General features: G+C 38.4%; 1 protein-coding gene across 2 annotated transcripts in view; it reads right to left on the reverse strand.

The window, feature by feature from the left end:
* Positions 1 to 10,696, reverse strand: part of PNPLA8 (patatin like phospholipase domain containing 8) — a 54,839-nt gene extending 44,143 nt beyond the window's left edge. The window contains exons 1-3 of one of the 2 annotated variants that reach the window (XM_024558389.3): positions 10,543 to 10,696; positions 1,237 to 2,388; positions 949 to 1,098 (exon numbers count right to left, since the gene is read on the reverse strand). In XM_024558389.3, the coding sequence (XP_024414157.2) occupies positions 949 to 1,098; positions 1,237 to 2,298 (1,212 nt within the window). In that variant the 5' untranslated portion in view covers positions 2,299 to 2,388; positions 10,543 to 10,696. The remainder of the gene's footprint in view (positions 1 to 948; positions 1,099 to 1,236; positions 2,389 to 10,542) is intronic. The other variant, XM_024558395.3, reaches the window with a different exon arrangement.
* Positions 10,697 to 21,712: the final 11,016 nt, after the last annotated feature.

Raw genomic sequence — 21,712 nt, forward strand, 5'->3', positions numbered from 1 at the left:
CATATAATACACAACATGAAGTAAAACTAACCTGTGAATACTTTTCTGGGGGACTGTGATTTGCGGTACAAGGTAAGCTTCTGAAGCATCAGTCAATTTATTCTTCAACTGGGTGCTAGTTACAAGGATGTGTTTAGTCTTTGAAAATTCATTGAACTTTACACTCACAACTTACTTCAATAAATGTTTTTAAAGAGTTCTTTAAAATATGAAATTCTAGGTCTCTGCTTTCAGTATATCAATGAAAATGTTAGATGGACTTAAATGAATATTTATATTTAGAAAATTTATCTTTTAGGTAAGAGATTATATCCATATGAAAGATAATTCCAAATTTTGTGAGCATGAAAGTTTAGCTATTATTATAATATAAAACTAGATTATTCAAAGACATAGATAATTTTTCAGCAAAGATGGCTGTCAAAAGTTGAATATGAACTAATTTAAAATTTTCTGAATGTCAAGTTAAAAATAGGCACTACAGATCTCTAATGAAATATTAACATTATCTATTCATTATATTTTGAATTGTTCATTAAATATTACAAATAATCCTACCACAGATGCACACTCAGCCACATCATTCATATTTTATTTTTCTGAAAGCATTCTGTTTAAGTGGGTATAAATTATTTTGACTATTTTATATTTGAAAAACTGAGGCAAATAAAAGTTAATATATTGAGATTTATCCTCCATTATAAAATGTTTAATTTTAAAATATAGATATTATTACTAACAGCACAATTTATAACAGAATAAAAGGGAGCATTTAGTATAATGTATATCATAGAATATATGGGGCAATTTATTGAATATTATATACCACATGCATGATATAAACCACAAAAATATTTAAATAATATGAAAGGTACTGCCTTCCCCATTTTAGAAGGCTTATCAGTATTTTTATTCCAAGACAAAACCAGATAAAAAAATTACAATTACCTTGACGGCCACTCCTTTTCCTTCAGGAAATTCTAGAAGATGAAAAGTCAGTTCTTCAACCCTATTAATGCAAAGTTTTGGGTCAGTTGTTCTCCTTAATGCCTGAACTAATGCCCGGGTTCTGTTATCAATACTCACTCTTGCAATAATCTACAAAGACATGTGAAATATATGATTATAATATGATACTGCTCTAGTAATACAAACGGTTCAAGTTTCTAAGTCCCATTAGGAAGGAAAACATCAATTTCACAAAAATTAAAGCTTAAAACCATCATAACAACTTGCCTTTTCTCGCTGAAGAGATAAACGCTTTTTCTCCTCTGCGTTTTTATCTTTGCCGACAGCCTGCTCAGCTTTGGTGGCTTCTTCCTGTTCTTCTGACTGACTCTTTGAATCATACTTTAATTTGGGGACAAGTCCACCAATATAACCACCTACTAAAGCTTGTACACCTTCAGTGGGACGAGAAAGGAAGTTAGCAATGCTTTGTTTAGTAGAAACTGGAAGAACCTCAGGTGTCCCACTGGGACTTTCAGGCTTGCCCACAGTATATGAAGAAGATTCTGAGTCTAGCTTCTTATCAGTCAGCACACCAGGATCTGGAGAATTGGATTTCTCTTCTTCAACCTTTTTATCTTCAAGTTTTGATTTGTTCTGGAAATGTTTGTTTTCCCTTTGTTGAGACATTTTTTCCTCACGTTTGAAGTATGAATTAATATGATTGGATAAAAAGTAGAATGACTCTCCAAATTTTGTGGTTATACTATTTGTGTAATGAAAAACGCTTTGCTTACCAGTATTTTCATCTTTATCTATAATGTGACTTTGCTTTTCTGGAACAGAACTCTTTTCTGCTGATTTGTCACTATAGTTTTTTAGAGATTTGATGGTTTGTTTAATGTTTTTCTGTTTTAACCAACCACCATCTGGTACTTTTCTTAATGTTTTAGAACTTGGCTTAAATTGAGCTAAACGTGAGATCATTTCATTCTGATTTCCAAAAAGAGCCTTTGAAACAGAGTTCAAAGTACTTTTAATACGGGACATACGAATGCTCACTTTTGTAAGTCCCTTGGGAGCAGAAGTGCTGAGTCTCAAAATTCCAATATGTAAATCATTGTTGCTTGGAGAGTAAGAGTGTTTACTGCAAGCAGAGGCTTCACTTTTGGTCCATTTACATCTTATTTTGCTTGTATGAAAACCTCTTTGTAGACTGATGTGGCTTATCTTCCAGTAATATTTAGGTGAGCACAAGAAATGTAGTTGCTTGCTTTTCTGCTTCCCACAAAGACTTCGTGCATTACTAAGGAGGTAAATATATATATCTATAGTCAAATTAATAGACATAACTTAGAAATCACTTATTTTCTATTTGTTATGACTTTCACTTCATTCCTGAATGCTTCATTTAAGAAATGACATAATTCATGGTCTTACCTGAAATGGCAAGGAAAAAAAAATTAGAATTCAAGGTAAAATTAAAATTGGGTGTAAGAAAAATACATTAATTACTACATGAACTAAACTTGGAAACTTGTCTCAAAGAAAAGACAGAATAATGTAATTCCATTATGGTTGATATAGATTTCACTACACAGCAGAGAGAAAGAAGGAGCTTATACCCTTTGCAACAGCATGGATGGAACTGGAGAGCATTATGCTAAGTGAAATAAGCCAGGCGGTGAGGGACAAATACCATATGATCTCACCTTTAACTGGAACATAATCAACAGAAGAAAAAAGCAAACAAAATATAACCAGAGACATTGAAATTAAGAACATTGTAACAATAGCCAGAGGGGAGTTGGGAGGGGATAGTGGGGAGAGGGGTCTATAGGAGCTACTATAAAGGACACAAGGACAAAATCAAGGGGGAGGGTAGAGGTGGGGGAGGGAGGTGGGACTGGCTGGGGTGGGGTGGAGGGATGTGGAGAAAATGCAGACAATTGTAACTGAATAAAAATAAATTAATTAAAAGAAAAGAAAAATAAATAAAGCTAATAGAAAATAATTCATCTTTCAGGACAGAAGTCAATGAAAAAATAGTAGGATGTTTCATGAGTACTAACTTAGAGAAGCTACTCAACAGTTAAGTTTTTATACGACACTTAACTGAATGTGCATTTTAGATACTATGCTGTTTTTCTTCTTTGTTCTTAAAGTCTTGACAAGTTTACGTGATGCTAGACTATGTTCTTTGAAGACAAGGGTCAGGTCTCATAATTCATTTATTGTAAATTGTTTATAGAATATGTAATCTATACTCCATATGTTGCTAAATGCTGAGACCACAAGGACAAACATGATACTAAGGAACTTTCAGTTTAGAGCTAGAGATAGCTATGTAAAGAAAATTTCACTATCTAGTAATAAGTTCTTATTAAAGAAGTCAGACTAGAAGAAGTTATGTGCAACATCAAATAGCTGAGGGGTTCATAACCACAATATAAAAAAGAACACATACAAGTAAAAAAAAAGAAATAATAATCCAACAGAAAAACAGGCAAAGACCATAAACAGTCCAGTCACAGCAGGATAAATACAAAAAATTATGAAAACATCTTTGTATTAAAGAAAAATGCCAATTAAAGGTATTTTGTTCTTACAATTGGTAAAAATGTAAATGACTAATAATATCCAGTATTTAATAAGGGGATGGGGGAATTGGATACAGAGAGCTATTTGACAGTATCTAATGAAATATTAAGTGCTATCTATCAAATGTTAAAGGCACATATTCTTTAATCAGCAATTCCCCTTTAAGAATTGCTTGCAGAATAGTGCAAAGGTACATACACACAATCCCTGATGCACTGCTTGAAATATCAAAACACTGAAATGTAAATTTCAAAGGCAAATGTAAATTTCTTCTGGCAAGGGATGGTTAAATAAATTATGGTCCATACATACAATGGAATGAGTTACATGTTGGGAACTGCCCTGCCTGGTTTCAGAAGCTGTAACCCCCTATGGCTAAAGCTGAATAAAGAGACCTTGGGACCATAAGCCACTAAGGAGATAAAGCTTATCTTCTCAGGGGCAATACCTCTGCAGCCTTCTACTTCACCCTGCTTGGCCCCAGGTAGAAGACTGGTTAGCCAATGACCGGTAAGATTCCTCAAGGGAGGGACAAACTAAGACAGGCACAGGTCATGAAGGATCCCTTGGGGAAGGACTTGGGCGGCTATAGAAAAAGGGGGTGATGGACCCTCTCCCCTCAGCTTTGAGATAGCCTGAGTCTTCATTCTGTCTGCGAGAAGTCTCCTAATCTCTTGGCTGTCTCACTTCCTTTGCCTGATTTAAGTCTGAAACAACACTGGAGGTGGGTGTGGCCCTGTGCTGGAAAGGGAGGGTTCCCCAGAGCAATCAGGCCTAAGAAAGAATGCATAAAATCTTCTGAAACCTGTTTTGCTAATACCCTCAGTTTAAATGATAAGGGTCCAAGCACAGAATGAGTTTGTTTCCCCAAAGTTTTATGGCCCTTTAGCTAACTGACCCTGACTCAGAATAAGCCCTCATAGTTCTTGGAATGTTATCTATTGTTTGATCATACTACTTGACAATGATTGATGAGCTTTACCTGTATTCCTGTGCAAACTGAACCCAATAAAAGCCCACTGAGGAACAGGCTCCTACCCCTTCTCCTTTGAGAGACAGGGCACCTTTCCTCCCCAAGCAGATCATGTCTTGGTAGACTTAGTCTCATCCTTCGTGGATGGGGGCACCTTGTGGGCGGAGCCCCCCCACAGTTACCATACCAGTTAAAGACAACCAGGTGATCTGCATACTGACATATCCTTCACACAGAGTACAGTAAAATGCAAGTTGCAACACTATATGTAGCATACGCAGATGAAGACACATAAATGTAGATATATAAATATGTAATAAATGAAAATAAAAGCCTACATATGTAGTTTAAAGCTGTGGCTATACACACTGATTGATTCTGAAAGGATAAGCACCAGTTTATTCCTGTGAACTGAAGAGTGGTGTCTAAAGAAAATTAGAAGGACTTTTACTTTTTATTTTATTTTTGTAATCAGGGAAATCAAACAGTTTAAAGCCCTTTAATAGATGGTGCCTTGTGAATGGAAGACACAAAGTGAGAGTAAATATCCAGGTAAGTATGAAGAAAGATGCTAAAAACTGGGCAAAATTAAGAAGTATCATCACAGGATAAAGATAAGGGAAGGAGACAATTCTAATGAAAAAAACAAAACAAAACAAAACAAGCATTTAAGAAAGCAAACACAACATGAACAAAAACTGCAAGTAGTCTACTTTCACTCCAGGATCTGGAGAGAACAATGAGAGGTAGAAGATGATATTGCAAAGGCAGTTTGGACCACATGATGAAGAGTCTTATAAATCTTTCTAAGGAGATTAAAAATCAAACTGTCAATAAAGTATTTTAAGGAAAGGAATCACATTAAAAGATGATTCTAGCAGATCTCTGAGAGAATGGAGTAATGGGACAAGAACCTAGTGTGACTGTTCAGAAGATGGTAGTATGAACTAAAATATTTCTAAATTGCATGTGTGCATATTATTTTAAAATACCCAATTTTACAGTGGGGAGGTGAGAAAAGCAGCAAACCTATCTGCCTTCCTGGCTCCTGTGAGCTCCTCAGGACTTGCAGTCAATATAATAAGCTGAATTAACATAAAAACTCTAAAATCCCCAACACAGAAATATTTGATAAAATACAATCATAGTTATGGATATCTGTGGACAAAAAGCCATGCTCAAAACCAATAATGGAGTCCCACAACTCAACAAAAAACAACCCAATTAAGAAAGAGGTAAAGGACTTGAATACACTTTTCTCTGAAGATGATAAATAAACCGCCAACAGGCATATGAAAAGAGGCTCAACATCACTGATCATCAGAGAAATGCACATCAAAACCAAGTGATATATTACCTCATTAGGATGGCTATTATCAAAATAAATAAATACCAAGTGTTGGCAGAGATGTGGAAAAGTTGGAACCCTTGAGAACTGTTGGTGGGACTAAAATGATGTGGCTGCTATGGGAGACAGTATGGTGTTTCCTCAAAATATTACTCAAATAGAACTACCATATGATCCAGGAAGCCTACTTCTGGGTATATGACCAAAGGAATTGAAAGCAGGGTCTCAAAGAAAAGAGATATTTGCACACCTATATTCATAGCAGCACTATTCACAACAACAGAGGTGGAAACAACCCGGGTCTATGGACAGATAAACAAAACATGGCAAAGAAATATAACATAATGCAGCCTTAAAAAAAGGAAAAAAGTCTCATCACATGCTACAACATGGATGAACCTTTAGGACATTATTTTAAATGACATAAGCCAGTCACAAAAGGGCAAATACTGGTTCCACTTACAGGAGGTATCTAGAGTAGTCAAATTCAGATACAGAAAGTAGAGTGGTGGTTATAAGGGGTTCGGGGAAAAGGGCAAAGGACAGTGGTTATTTCATAGGTACAGAGTTTCAGCTCTACAACATAAAAAAGTTCTGGAGATCTGTTTTACAACAATGTGAATGAACTTAATGCCACTGAACTATATGATAAGAATGGTTCAGGTAAATTTTATATGTGTTTTTGACCACACAAACACAAAAACAGTGGGAAATCCACAGGTGAAGAGGAATCACAGACCTAGATCCACAGTCACATTATCTTGATGGTACACAGACCCTAAACAAATGAAAACTAGTCAGAGCTGGTGGAAGTCAACAGAAATTAACATTTAAGAACACTTCTAAAGCACAAGGCAAAAGATATTCCTACACCACCACTCAAGTTTAACTCATAAAGAGTATGAAACAAGCAAGAAAATAAACCATCACCTCAAGAGTACTGGCAAACACAGCCAAAATGAAAAATCTGTAACCAGGATTTAGAAATAACAGAAAAAACTAAGTAGATTTACAATGTCAATGAAAACACAGAAGAACAAAAATAAGGAGACAATAAAGAATTGTACAAAGAGTGAACAGAGAGAGCAAATTTCTGAAATGAAAACTTCAGTTACATGCTAGACATACCCATACCAAAATGACAAAGAATAATGGAACACGGGAAATGATATACTAACCAAAAGAAAGGCATATACTAACCAAAAGAAAGCAAAAAAGCACTTTAAGACAAATTCAAGGTAAAAATCATTAAATATGGATTAATAAAAGGGATACTATATAATAGTAAAAGGAATAATCCAATTATTTATTAAATCTCAGGTAGTCTTTTAGGTCTTGGAGGACAGTACAATCTATTAACAAATAAAGAATTAATATAACATATAATATCAGGTAGAAGAATGTCATAAAGAAAAATAAAGCTGGGGGTTGGGAAGGAAAGGCACAGAAGGTGGTATTTTACTCGAGGCAGTCAGGAGAAGTGCATTGACATTTTACTGGAGATCTGAATAAAGTGAGGACACAAATTATTCAAAGTATCTGGAAAAAAAAGCGTTCAAGGCAGAGGAAAAAGCGATCAACCTTTGGAGACAAGAATGGACTTTGTCTGATCAGGAATAGCAAGAACAAAAGGTGGTTTGAAGGGAAGAAAAAGCAGGAAAAATGGTAGAAATGGGCCCAAGAGTCAAAAGACAGAGCCACATAAGCCCAGACTACAGTAGAGGTCTGAACTGTATCTCTCCAATAGGATATAACCCTTGTGACCAATTATAAATACGCCTATCAACCTGGTATTGAAATATAGTATATAAGGCAGAAAAAAAGGGGATGGGACAATTACAGGAAGACTAGATAATTTCACAACCAATTTTTAATACACCTCTCCAGAAATGACAATTGTCAAGAAAAATTAATAAACGTAAAGAGCTATTAATAAAATCAAGAAGCTTAATTTAACTGCTCCCAAATCACACTAGTAAATGCAGGTAAGTGTTTTGAGAGTAAATGCACCTGAAATGAAGTTAGGAGAAAAATGTAAAGTGAGGTGACATCATCAACTAAGAAAAGAGCAGGGAATATTAGACTACCTTTTTTTGGGTAGTATAAATACAATGGAGGTATAAATTTAATAGAAAAGAAATGTGGGAATTTCTAGGTGGAGACTCAGCTGAGGATGGAAAGAATGAATTTCTAGGGACTTCACTTAGTTATTGCAATCATGAAGGCAAAAACTGACAAGGATTTGAATTAAGGTAGAAGTACTATAACGGAGGGGGGAGTAACTCTGAGCCACACTTTGAAAATGGGGAAACAACACAGGGCAGGAAAGACTGGGTAAGGAAAAGGAGGTGTCAAGACAACTAAAGGTATTTAATCAGTCATAGGAGAATGTCATTTGTAAATATGAGATAACTGGGAAGGGGGCCAATTAAATATGAAAGAAAAACCTCTTATACTTAGTCGTACATTGAAATGGAGATGTACTATAGGAACATAAGCTACGGATTTATGTTTGGAGTTACAAGCACAGTGACAGCTGAAACGGTAAGATTGGATTTACCAAAGAAAGGTTTACAGTAATAATTCTTGAGAATTTGGGGATCACAGAACCTGAAAAAAAGTGCCTCTACCTTGAAAAATGCTTAGTTGCATATATATACTACATTTTCCATGACACTTCAGGATATTCATGGACCTACTAATGTATTCCTTGGATTTCAAATTTTAAAACTGTAGTTTAGAGAGTACGAGGGTATAGCCTTGACTGCTACCCAGAGATAGAAAGAGGAAGTCATCCAAGGAAACAAAAGGCACAGGCAAAAAGATAGCCTGAAAAAAAGTCAGGACAATGAAATCAATACAATAGCAAAGTTCTACAAACTGATGGGTATAGCCCAGGCTAGCGTGGCTCAGTGGACTGAGTGCTGGCCTGTGAACCACAGGGCTGCTGGTTCGATTCCCAGTCTGAGTGTATGCCTGGGTTGCATAGACTGGGTCCCTGGTGGGGGGCCTTCATGAGAGGCAACCACACATTGATGTTTCTCTCCCTCTCTTTCTTACTTCCTTCCCCTCTCTCTAAAAATAAGTATTTAAAAAATAAATGGATAATGAACAAAGTGAAAGATGAGAACTAAGACATAAGGAGACAGGAAAGTGTCTTGGGCTAATAGCTCTAACTCTGGCATTTTCATAAATGTTACACAAGTGACACAATATGTACCTTCAGCACAATTCCTTTGTCAATGGCTGAGCCAAAAAAACAAGTCAAAGTACAAGCTGTACTTTTAACTTTGCATGTGAAGTAAATACATAAACTAGTGAAACTGATCCTTTCATTCAACGTCACTCATTAAAAGGATATTGTTTTCAAGATTTAATTTACATCTCACAGAACTGGAAAAACAATATCAACATTAAGAAAATATTTGATTAATAAAAATTATGAAATCAGATCATGTTGTTTTATTGAAAGTACACAAATCTGCACAAGCAGTTTAACAAAATAACAATAGGCTTGAAACAACTGCCTCATAGGCATACACTCTAAAAATTCTCACTTTTTAAATTCTTAATAATACTGTTTTAACAGCATTTTCTCGATACATTTAAACAGTTTTTTCCACTTTTGAAATCTGAAAAATTAGGACCTAAAACCAGGATGCAACTATCACTGGAAGTAAAAACACTGCTTTAAACAGGATTATATGACAGTCCCTAATGACAAATCTCCTAAGTTTTTCCTACGAGTCACCACTTTTCTTTAATATTACCATTGTATTAAGCACAGAAACCAGGTTCCTCCCAACATGACGATGACGGGAAGCACTGCAATATAATGATTCATTCATTATATTTATATTTAAAGTATCACCCTTTATATTTAAAGTATCATTATATTTAAAGTATCACCCTTTAAAAAGCACACAACTGGCCCTGACTGGTGTGGCTCAGTGGATTGAATGCCGGTCTGCGAACCAGAGGGTCATGGGTTCCAGTCCCAGTCTAGGACACATGCCTGGGTTGCGGGCTGGGTCCCCAATGGGGGGCATGTGAGAGGCAACCAAGCATTGATGTTTCTCTCCTTCTCCCTTCCCGCCATTTTAAATAAAATCTTAAAAAATAAAATAAAATAAAAAGCACACAACTCAATCCGCATAAACAATAGTTAAGGACAGGGTTAAATGTGGGTGGGGTTAAAAAGCAGTCGCTGACAAAAACACCCAGCAATGAAGTCATCCGGTGCGCTGACATTCGAGAATGATGTAGAATAGGGAAACCGTTTTGACAGTCACCGGGGAAATGCTGGAAAACCCTACCGTCGGGGGAAGCCAAGCAGACTCAGGGTAACTAGGCTGGGAGTCGTGAAAGTGGAGCAGGAAGCGCGGGGAGGGACCAGAGAAATCAAAACAGTTTGCATGTCTGAACCCATCAAAACCCACGGGGGTGCCAGAGACGGAGGGCACTGCGCACCAAAGAGCCCCAGCACTCCCGAGCTCCTGTAGTCGGGTAGCCTTTTGGAGCCTAGGTCCTGGGGCCTCCGGCAAGCTGCGAGTCTCCCCGCCCTCTCTCTGAAATTGTCCTCCAAGGAGAGATCAGGAGACTAGGAGTGCTGAACAAGCGCCCGGGCTCCTAGGCTCCCAGCTTCCGCCTCTGTGCCCCAGCGGCCACTTACCCTGGTGCAGGCCGCAACTACTACGGCGGCTGTGGCGACGCGCCTCTTCAGGGAATTAACGTCCACTCCCGCCAGCCCGCATCAGCTGAGCTACCAACACAAACCCAACCGGAGGAGCCCGAAACCACCCCTCCCCAGCTCCGCCCCGCCCCAGAGGAAGTGACGTAACGTGGTCAGCGTCTACCCGCCCATCCGGAAGGCGTGGCCCTGGCCAGCCAGTCAGTCGCCCACCTTCCCTCGCCTCAAGAAATGCGCAGTAGAGCAAAACTGGGAGTGAGGCGAAAGGCGTGCGTGCGGGTGCCTGCGTGCGACTGGAACGGCGCCGCCGCTTGGGGGCGGCCGAAGCAGTTTTGTTGCGTTCTTTTTGCGGGCTTCGGTTCTTTTTGGGCTTCTGTTCTTTGTCAGCTGAGGTCCCAGCCGAACCGGTCTCCTTGTCCCTTGGAGCGTGACTTTGGGCCTCTACCGTTTAGCTGTCACCATCCCTGGGCTTGGCCACCGAACTAAGTATCACTGGAACATGGTTTAACATGTATTATTATATCGTTGGAAGTCACCCTGTGAAGGTAGTACCGTATTTTTCGGACTATAAAATGCACCGGACCATAAGATGCACCTAGGTTTTAGAGGAGGAAAATAGGAAAAAAAAATTGAAGCAAAGAATATGGTAAAATATTTAATAACATTCTTTAAAGTAGAAATCCTTTTCTGCTTTGACATCGTCCCACAATTACGGTAGATTAAGCAGGAGACTACGGTACATATCTTTGTATAACAAAATACAGTTAATGACAGAACTATCAGCACCGTGTCCTTCATAGTTGTGGGGGCACTGTAGCTGAGAACATCAGTGGATGACGCACTGTTATGGGGAGATCTGCTGCTGGAGGGCCACAGGTTGTGCAATACTCTTTCTTGTCTGGGGACACCAGTTTTGCACAACCCGTGTGGCTCTGCAGCTGTTGCCAAATTACAGCTCCCGTCATCCCAACCTGTCCAGGCATGATGGGAGTTGTAGTTTTGCAACAGCTGAAGGGCCACATTGACAGGTGACGCTGCAGTGGAATTTGCCTATGTTAATGTTAATGGAGGACACACCAATCATGTGATGGAGGCACATAAGGGCACCGCAGGCTTTCTTCTCCTAACGTGCCTGCACCACGTGTACCCTCCTCCCTAGCACTGTAGCATGCCGCAGCAGTGGGGACTCCGCTCCTGCCTCCCTTGCTTCCTACGGCTAGGACACTCCTCCAACCAGCCCAGGGCCCGCAGCATCGACCCACTCCTGCCACAGCGAGCTTCTTGCAGTGGTGACCCTGCTCCTGCCTTGCCTCCTGTGACCCTGCTCCACCAATGCACCCCCCCTCCGCTACCAGTGAGCCAAGTACACTACATTGGGACTATATGACCCCCCCCCATTTTCCTCCCAAATTTGGAGGGGGGAGGTGTGTCTTATAGTCTGAGAAATATGTATGGTATATACTCAAATTCTGACATTTTATGTGGACCAGGTCAGCAAACTATAGATAGCCCTTAGGACAAATATGACCCACCCGTTGTTTTGAGTATCTGTGAGCTAAGAATGGCTTTTACATTTTTTCAGTGGTTAAAAAAATAAAAATGTTTTAGGACATGTGACAATTACATGAAATTCAAATTTCAGTGTCCATAAAAATAATTTTATTAGAACCCAGCCATGCTCATTTTTTTTACATGTCAAGCAGCTTTCATGCTATAGCAGCAAATTTGGGTATTTACAACAGCTTCCCCCTTACTCCTTTGAATTGAACTAGCAAATAAATTGAGGTTAAGAAATAGAAAAAGTGTCATTACTGTACCTCAAACTCAAAATGTTACCAAGTTTTTTACCCTCTCCCCCTAGGCTCACAGGTATCCTCATGGGTGTTAAGGTTTAGCTCCCCTGTAAAACTACTGTAAAGTCTTTTAGGAAGGATAAGCTGCCAAACACTGTGGTGCTGGACTGACATTATTATCATTATTATTTTATTAAGATGAGAAAGCCAGCTTGCTAGACTCTTGGGGCACATGTGGATGGATTGTGTACATCACTATGCCCGGTAAACAAACCCTGAAGTACATAATCTGGACATGTTATTTAGCTATACAGTAGTTAAAAGATGTATTACAAACTAAACTTTGCAGACATATAGAAGTATCTTTAGTTTTGGAGAGATGTTTCTCCCCATTGTTACAGGAAAAAAATATTCTTACACTTGTTAAAATGATTAGGAAGAGTTTATAGTCCTAAAACTATTGCTGTAGGTGTCAAGACTTCCAGAAGAGTAGGAGACAGATTGGCCTCAATCATGAATATGACAAGGACAGATGGAACTAAATAGTTCAAGAGCAGAAGGAAAGAAGTCAGTGGGTGGAAAATTACTAAGAGGGGACTTCAAGAGTGGGGGTGATCCTTGCTAAACTGACTTTACAGGATTCTTGCTAAAGATGGACTAATGTAATGAAATATTAAGGGTGAGAGATGAGGAATTTGATCAGATACCAAGGGTGATGAGATGTCAAGAGTGGGAAACTCTATCTAAACTGACTTAACAGAGTTCTTGCTAACACTGAACTTGGCAGGCCAAAGACAGGACCCAGACAGGAAGCCTAGACAAGAAGAGAGCTTTGAGAAAACTAATAAAAGTTTGGTCAAGGGGAAAGTGTTCGCCACCATCCGTTCACCCCTTGTTTTTCTTTTCTTTTTCTTTCTTTCTTTCTTTTTTTTTTTTTTAGGAAAAAGTACTCTTTATTTAATAAGAATTAACTCTACATATTTAATAACTAGTATTTTATTTTATTTTTTCCCTAATTTTATTGTTATTGAAGTACAGTTCTCTGCCTTTTCCCCCCACCTGACCCCCAGCCCTCCCCACCTCCCTCCCCCCAAACCCTTGTTTTTCTTTATTCTCTAATTTCGTCAGCCTTTATTAAGTATCTGGATTTTTTTTTACCATGTCAGAAGTTTTCAAAAATGTCAAATCTTCCTGTCTTTGCTGTTCACTTTCCTCCTTTGCCCTTCCCTTCTCTCCCTTTTGCACACATGCCTTTAACAGTCAGGAAGTCTGTCGATTCTTCAAAATCTCTCCTCCACTCTGCATTGTCATTTCTGCAACTTTAGCTTAGGCTTTCATCTCTACAACCCCATCTTTTTTTTAAATGTTAAATTTGAATTGTACTTTTTAAAATTGAGGTAAAATTGACATAACATTATATTAGTTTCAGGTGTCCAGTGTAATGGTTCAATACTTGTGTATATTGCAAAATGATCACCTAAATAATTCCAGTTAATATCCATCACCCCGAACTGTGTAACATTACAGTGTATCCAAAAAAGTTGAAAACTTATATTCACACAAAAACCTACAGACAGGTGTTTGTAGCAGCTTTATTCATAATTGCCAAACTTGGAAGCAACCAAGATGTCATCTGGTAGGTGAATGTATAAATAAACTGTGATACTTCCAGACAATGGAATAGTATTAAACACTGATAAGAAATGAGTGTCAAGCTATGGAAGAACCTTAAATGCTTATTACTAATTGAAAGAAGCAAATCTTGAAAGACTACATTACTGTATCATCCCAACAATATCACATTCTGAAAAAGGCAAATCTATGGAGACAGTAAAAAGATCAGTAGTGGTTAATTGGGATGGCAGGGGTGGGGTGAACAGGTGGAGCCCAGAGGATTTTTAGGGCAACGAAGATACTCAGTATGACGCTACAATGATGGGTACATGTCATAAACATTTGTCCAGACCCACAGAATGTACAACACCAAAAGTAAACCTTAAGTTAAACTGTGAACTTTGGGGTATTTTGATGCATCAATGTAGGTTCATTGATTGTAACAAATGTACCCCTCTAGTGGGGGATGTTGGTAATAGGGGACACTATGTATGTGTGGGGGCAGAGACTATATGAGAAACTTCTGTCCTTTCACTTTTTCTGTGAACCAAAAACCTATCTAAAAAATATTGCCTTTAAAAAGAAAAACCCACAGGGAAGGCTTATCTTACTACTTCATAGAGTAAATCATTTCTTCCATGTGTTCTTGCTTCTCTTACTGCCCTATCTGCACGGTATTGTAATTTATTCATTTATGTGCCTATGTGTTTCCTGTAGGCAAGGAAAATAACATAACTATATTCCTATCTTCTGGATCTAGCATAAATACCCAGCAAATAGTAGATGCTCTAAAATTCTATATTGTTGAATTGAACTTTAATTTTATTCTAGATTACTAGTTAATGCGTTGAAATATAGAATAAAACCCCTTCATGATTCGTTTGATGTTGGAAAAAGTTTTAAGAGAAAAGTGAATTTCAGTTCATTTCAAACAAAATAAATTCAGTAGTGTGTAAAATAAGATATTGTTCTTAATAGCAGATTAATAATACTTAATAGCATTTATGAAACATCATACTTATAATAATGTGAAATATAGTAATTGTTCTACCCTATCATATTCTTTTGCTGCTAAACCAAATAGATATCCACATTGCTCCTCTATAATTTACTTGCTCTTTAAATTCCACTTACAAGGTCTATTTTAGATCTTTCCCTTCTCTAAATCCTTAGTCAACCTCTCGTTCTACTAACAAGGTCTGGCTCATAATTAAGTTCTCCGCAAAGAGCTTCTAGTCTCTCTTGATTGTTCAAACAAAACTCAATGCTACACCCAAAAATAAATTTAGTCATATCACTGCAAGATACATTTTTTAAAACACCCAATGAGGGATATGCCAGGAAATAATTCAAGATGAGTAGTTACTGTAGTAAGTGAATGATAGCTTCCTAAGAAAAGCCCTTGTCCTAATCCATGAACTGGTAAGCATGTTATGTTACATGGCACACGGGACTTTGCAGATATAATTATGGGTACAAATTTTAAGAAAGGGAAATTATTTTGGATTATCCATTTTGGCTCAATCTAATCACATGAGCCATTAAAAGCAGAGAACTGAGATGGCGGCAAGATAGGTGGGAACAGAGTCCACTTCCCCTCAACACCAGTGAAATGCCTGCCTGATCTGAGGAACAGAGCGAACAGCCAACCGTATTCCAGCATATATGAAGATCAGAGACCAAAAATTGTAGAGGACATTGAAAAATCAGATGGTAAGAAGAGTGCTTAAGGACAATAAGGTCCCAGGGACTAGCGGGGGAACCAGTGCGGCTGAAGCCCCCTGCCAGGGCCTCTGGGTCTGCTGCAAGATTCTTGGGAGAGAGCCAGGCTGGGCTGTGTGAGAGGCTGGGTGCTTGTATGGACTGGGGGGGGCCTGAACAGGAAGAATTTCTCAAAAGAAAAAAGAGAAAATAGAGGTACTCAGCGGCTGTTTAGAGAATTCTCCACAGCAGCCGTGGCCTCTTATGACCCTACCCCCTCAGCCCCTGGACTGTGAACACCGGGTAAGCAGGCCCAGTACACACCTGAAGCCCAGGTTGGTGCGCACCCTGATCAACGGCCTGGCTGCCCGCCGGCGACCATGACTGAAATACCTGGCACTGACACCTCCCACCTAGCCCCTGCGCATAGAGCCCTGCAGGGCCTACTCATTCTCTAGGACGAAGGCAGAACGCCCAACAGAGGGGAGCTGCCGGGCTAGGGGACACTACAGTCCCTGGAAAGACTTGACCCAGTAGGGGGCTGAACTACCCTGAAGGAGCACCGAGAGCCCCTAGCATCTAGGACAGCAAAGAGCAAGAAGGTAGAGTGTGAGTTTCCCCTAATTGGCACACCTCCAGGACAGCACAACTGGTGGACTAAAGGCCTAGGGGGGAGCAGAAGGACCCTGAGGAACTGGACTGGAGGCTGGACAACAGCGAAGAGTGTGGCTCAGGAAGGGAGAAAAGTGAAACCAATCCCTTCACCCACCCCCTCTCATTTCACAGACAGGAAGACCAGCAGAATTGACCTCACCAGTTTAAAGCCAGCAGAAGACTTTTTTTTTAAAATTCCTTCTTTCTTTCTGTCCTTCCTTTTTTTTTATTCCTTCTTCCTTCCTTCCTTCTTTTCCTTTTCTATTCCTTTTTCCTTCCTTCCCTTTTTCTTTTTCTTTTCTTTTTTTTTCCTCCTTTTCCCACAGGTAAGACAATAAAACCTGGAGTTCTGAAAAGACCAGAGTTAGCATAATGCTCTCCAGTTTCATCCATGCTGTTGCAAAGGGTATATTATCTCACCTTTAACTGGAACATAATCAATAGAAGAAAAAAGCAAACAAAATATAACCAGAGACATTGAAGTTAAGAACAATCTAACAATAGCGGGGGGTGGGGGGGGGGACAGTGGGAAGAGGGGATTACAGGAACTACTATAGAAGACACATGGACAAAATCAAGGGGTGGGTGGAGGCAGGGGCGGGAGGTGGGTTTGTTTGGGAGAGGGTGGTGGGATGGGGAGAAAATGCAGACACCTGTAATTGAATAACAATAAAAATTAGAAAAAGATAGCAGAGAACTTTCTCAGGCTGGAAGCTATTAAATGTGGCAGAAGGGTAGTGGGAGATATTCTTGAGTGGTAGGTGTGGTGGGGAGAAGTGGGGACCATTTGGCAAGAAATATAGGGGGCTTACAGAGTTAGGAGATACTCCTTGCTGACAGCCAACAAGAAAATGGACACCTTACTTCTACAGTTAAATGAAATTGAAGTATGACAACATCTGAAGTTACCTTTGAATGCATTTTCTCCCCCAGGGCCACCCTGGGCTAACGACATCTTGATTTTGACCTTGTGAGATCTGGTGCAGAGGAACCAGTTGACCCCTACCTATTAGGACTTCTGACCTATAGAATTGTGACATAATAAATCTGAGTTGTTTTTAGTTACTAAGTGGTATTTTCTTTTTTTTTTTAAATATATTTATTGATTATGCTATTACAGTTGTCCCATTTCCCCCCCCCACTCCACTCCATCCTGCCCACCCCCCTCCCTCCCACATTCCCCCCCCATAGTTCATGTCCATGGGTCATACTTATAAGTTCTTTGGCTTCTACATTTCCTACACTATTTTTACCCTCCCCCTGTCTATTGTCCACCTATCATCTATGCTACTTATTCTCTGTACCTTTACCCCCCTCTCCCCCTCCCACTCCCTTATTGACAACCCTCATGTTCTAGTTGTTTGCCTAGTTTGCTCTTGTTTTTGTTTTATGTGTGGTCGTTAATAACTGTGCTAAGTGGTATTTTCTTTCAACAGCAATAGAATATACTATAATTACCTTTATATAGTTTAAGGAAATGAAGGCAAGGACTTTACCTGTTCTATCCTTAGCATCTAGGCCTGGCATTTATTATACTCAGTAAATATTTGATGATTGCATCTTGATTGAATTAGATTCATTGATTCAACAGTTATTTTCTGAGTGTCTACTATGTGCCTATCAAGAAGCACCAAGCTGTTTAATAGAGCTATTTGATTAAAAAAAAAATTGAAGGGAATTCATGGTGTAAGTTTAGGTAATTACATCATAATATGGAAAGAGTGCTAATAAGGATATGCACCCAATATTATAAGAACTCAGAGCAGGGATACCAAGCCCAAGTTATAGAGTTAGAAAAAAACTTACTTGGAGAGTAAATTTCTGATATGAGTCTTAAAAGATGAAGTTGTTAGCAAGATAGATGGCAGCAGTGGAGGTGGTAAAGGTGTGGAAGAAGGGAGATAGCTCTACAGAGAGAATAGATATCATGATCAAACCCAATGAGATAAAATACAAACAGTTACTGAGTACTCACCAATACGCATGAAAAGAACTATGATCTTTTCCATATTGCTGGTCCTGGAAATGTGATATAAGAGTTGGGGGAGAGCTGAGGCTGAGCTTGGATCTAATCTTCTTGGTAATCAAAGTCATTGTTAGATTTTAAGAAGATTGTTGGAAGAGTACTATGGTCATATTTTTAAAAAATTAATCCTCACCCCAGGATATATTTATTGATTTTAGAGAAAGAAGAATGAAAAGATAGAGAGAACATCAATGTGAAAGAGAATCATATATTGGTTGCCTCCTGTACACACCCTGACTGGGGATCAAATCCGCAACCTAGCTATATGTCCTGATAAGGAATGAAACCACAACATTTCAGTGTACAGGGCGATGATCCAACTAACTGAGCCACCTGGCCAAAGCAAATATAAATTTTAAGTAGATTTCTTTTGGTATCATGAGAGGACAAGATTTGGAGAAAATGAGGTGCTCTGTTATTGTTATCTATTTTCCTATTTAATCAATTTTTTCTTCACCTTCCAAAATTGCCTTAAGTACTTTGCCTCTATCAAGCTTAAAAAAAGACATCGCCAGAGGAGGTAAACCAGTTTGTATGATGTAATTTTCTGGTTGAACAAACAATAGTTTTATTAATAAAAAGTTTATATTTCAGGTTTTAGCATAAAAGTAACAGCACAAAATTAAAATCTTAAAGACACAAGCAATTATATTTTCTTTAACTTTCTCTTGATTCTGACTTACATTTTACCTTTTATGTAATACTTTTGTAGGTTATTTCTTCACTTAATACTTATTTGGAAGTTATCTTATCCAGTTACAAATTTAGCAAAAATCTTAAAGTGCCCTGCTATTGAATGTTATTGCCATTTTCTTATAGGCAAGTATCAATATTTGTGTTACTTAACTTCAGCGTTAAGGCAGTATTGGAGCCCTAGCCTTATTTAACTTTTAGTGGTTGTGATACCTTGAGCAAATAACTTCTACAAGCTTCCCTTTCTTCATCAGCAAATGTTCTCAAAATCCCAATTTAATCACCTAAGGTTATTATGATCTACAGCTAGGGGAGAGGTACTATGATTGGACAGCATGATAAGGCTACCTCAAACCCCTCAACAATGCCCTAAGATGTTGGGTCATTTAAGAGAACAGCAGCTTCCTCACAACCACAGAATTTTCTTTTGGAGAAAGGTTTTTTTTTTTTTTTTTTTCTTTTCTTTTTCCAGAAGAAGGAGGGGAATGTAGGGCAGAAAAACAAAGAGGCTGGGCCACACAGCAAGCAGATGAATGTTGGTTGGAACTAGGAATGAATCAGTACTTACATGCAAGAGAGCAAGCAGCCCTTTTCCTTTAGTGTTATTTACAGTCTGCCAGAGCTAGACATTGTTAGGGACTAACCCTGGGAAGTACAGCACTTGTGAAAACCAAGGGCTTTGAAATTGGGCAAACCTAAATTCCTGTTTTAGCTTTGCCATTTATTTGAGCAAATTATCTAACTTTAAAGTCTCAGTTCCAATGCTTGAAAAAATATATTATTCTGTTTGCAAGGAACTCTTCAAGGACATTTGAATCCACTTTGAAATAGAATATCAATTTTTGAAAGGCAGCAATACTTACTTGTATCATATCATAAAATACTTCAAAATATGGTCTGGAGAGCCATATGAACCATAATTATCTTATCACTCCCAAAATGATGGTGGGAAAGTGTTGTAACCTCCTTGAGTCTTACTATCCTCATCCAAAAAAAAAAAAAAATGGGTTCAGTAATACCAATTGTACAGGGTTTTTCAGAGGTGTAAATGAGATAATATATATAAATGCCTAGTATTTAAAAACAAAAGTTTATAGTACATTTTTAGTAACCTGATCATTGTGGTAGTCTTTGAATATATATTGGTCAATAAAAGAGATGGAGGCCTAGCCCTGGTGATCTGTATAATTTAGCAGTATGAACACAGAGAATATATTTAGTAAATTTTGTTAATATTATTAGCATATCAATACCAATTTAACAGGGCTGAAAATAAGTTCTTAGGGTTTTAGACATATTATTTTAAGTAAGAGTGTAGCTGAACCAACATACGAGGATGATGAAGTCTATTAAGTAGACGTTACATTTATGAACATTGACTATATGCAACATAGTGAGCTATGTGCAGTTTCTGAAACTGGAGAAGTTGGAGTTCCTGCTTCCTGTCACTACCAGAACCAATAAGTAGAGACAAGGATTGAATCTTCATGGGTGCTTTATTCAGATACCTGGTGATCTGAGAGGATGGCAGGCTATGTACCCTCAAAACTCACCTTAACTCTCTCCTTTCAGGCTGACATTCTTATAAACAGAAGAAAGGGTGGGTAAGGGGTTTGGAAAAGGTTAATTGGATAGAAGAGTAGGTAAGGAGTTTAGAAAAAGGTTAATTGGATAAGATTTGCAGTCCAGCAGCAATTTTCTTGGCACTTCTTTATCTGGTGATCAAAAATCCTTTGTCTGCATCATGGGTGTTCCATCCCTGGAGCACAACAGACCCCCTGGGGTAAAGATTGAATTGCTTGTGGACCTCCTGGAGTCATTCACATGTTGTGCATTCCAGTTCCTGGAATAACAGCTTTCCACTTGTATTAGTCACATAAGCTTATCAACTAAGGCAAAAATTTTTAACTCTTTCATTTCCCTATCATTTCCACATTTAAAATGTCATTGTAGTAAAAGTTCAAACATGTGGAAAATTTTTATAAAAGTTTATTTGAGTGAAACTGACCACATTTGCTGGGGAGCAAGATCTCAGATGCTCTGGAGAATATCAGTTTTGTAGCATTTGAAATTAAGGGAAGGACCATAAGAAAGATTACATGAAGATGGGGGGAAATCAAAGCAGGGATTGGATTACAGAATAGTTAATAAGATATGTGCTCTCTTGTGGGTGGTTAAGCTTATTTCAAACGTATATTAACCTAGATGTACAGAAACAATGGACAGGGCTTGCTTAAGGCAAAGGTAAACCTTGCATAAAAAGTTGTCTGTCTGGGGCATGACTACCTCCACAACCTTTCTAGATTGCTCCATGAGGTTACTTTTCATGGAACCCCTTTTTCATTCACAGAAGTGTTCATACACTTATAGAAAAAGCAAATCTCTAAATTTACTATAAAACAAGGAAGAATGAAATACGTTATATAACAAAAGAACCAGCAAAGTGATACCGAAATTCAGAGAAGGCACTGATCGATTCCAGAAAGGGGTTAGGGAGGGATAGGGTTGTCATCTTCAGCAAAATAAAAATAGTTGGGATACACTTGTACTAAAATATTATTTGTTTATCAGAAACTCAAATTTAACTGAACGTCTTGTATTTTATTTGACTACACTATTAAAGAGAGCTGCTGACGAGCCACAGAACTTAATTATTTTCAAATGGAAGAAT

Source organism: Desmodus rotundus, chromosome 6 (genome assembly GCF_022682495.2).
Source record: "Desmodus rotundus isolate HL8 chromosome 6, HLdesRot8A.1, whole genome shotgun sequence".
Classification (NCBI taxonomy): domain Eukaryota; kingdom Metazoa; phylum Chordata; class Mammalia; order Chiroptera; family Phyllostomidae; genus Desmodus; species Desmodus rotundus.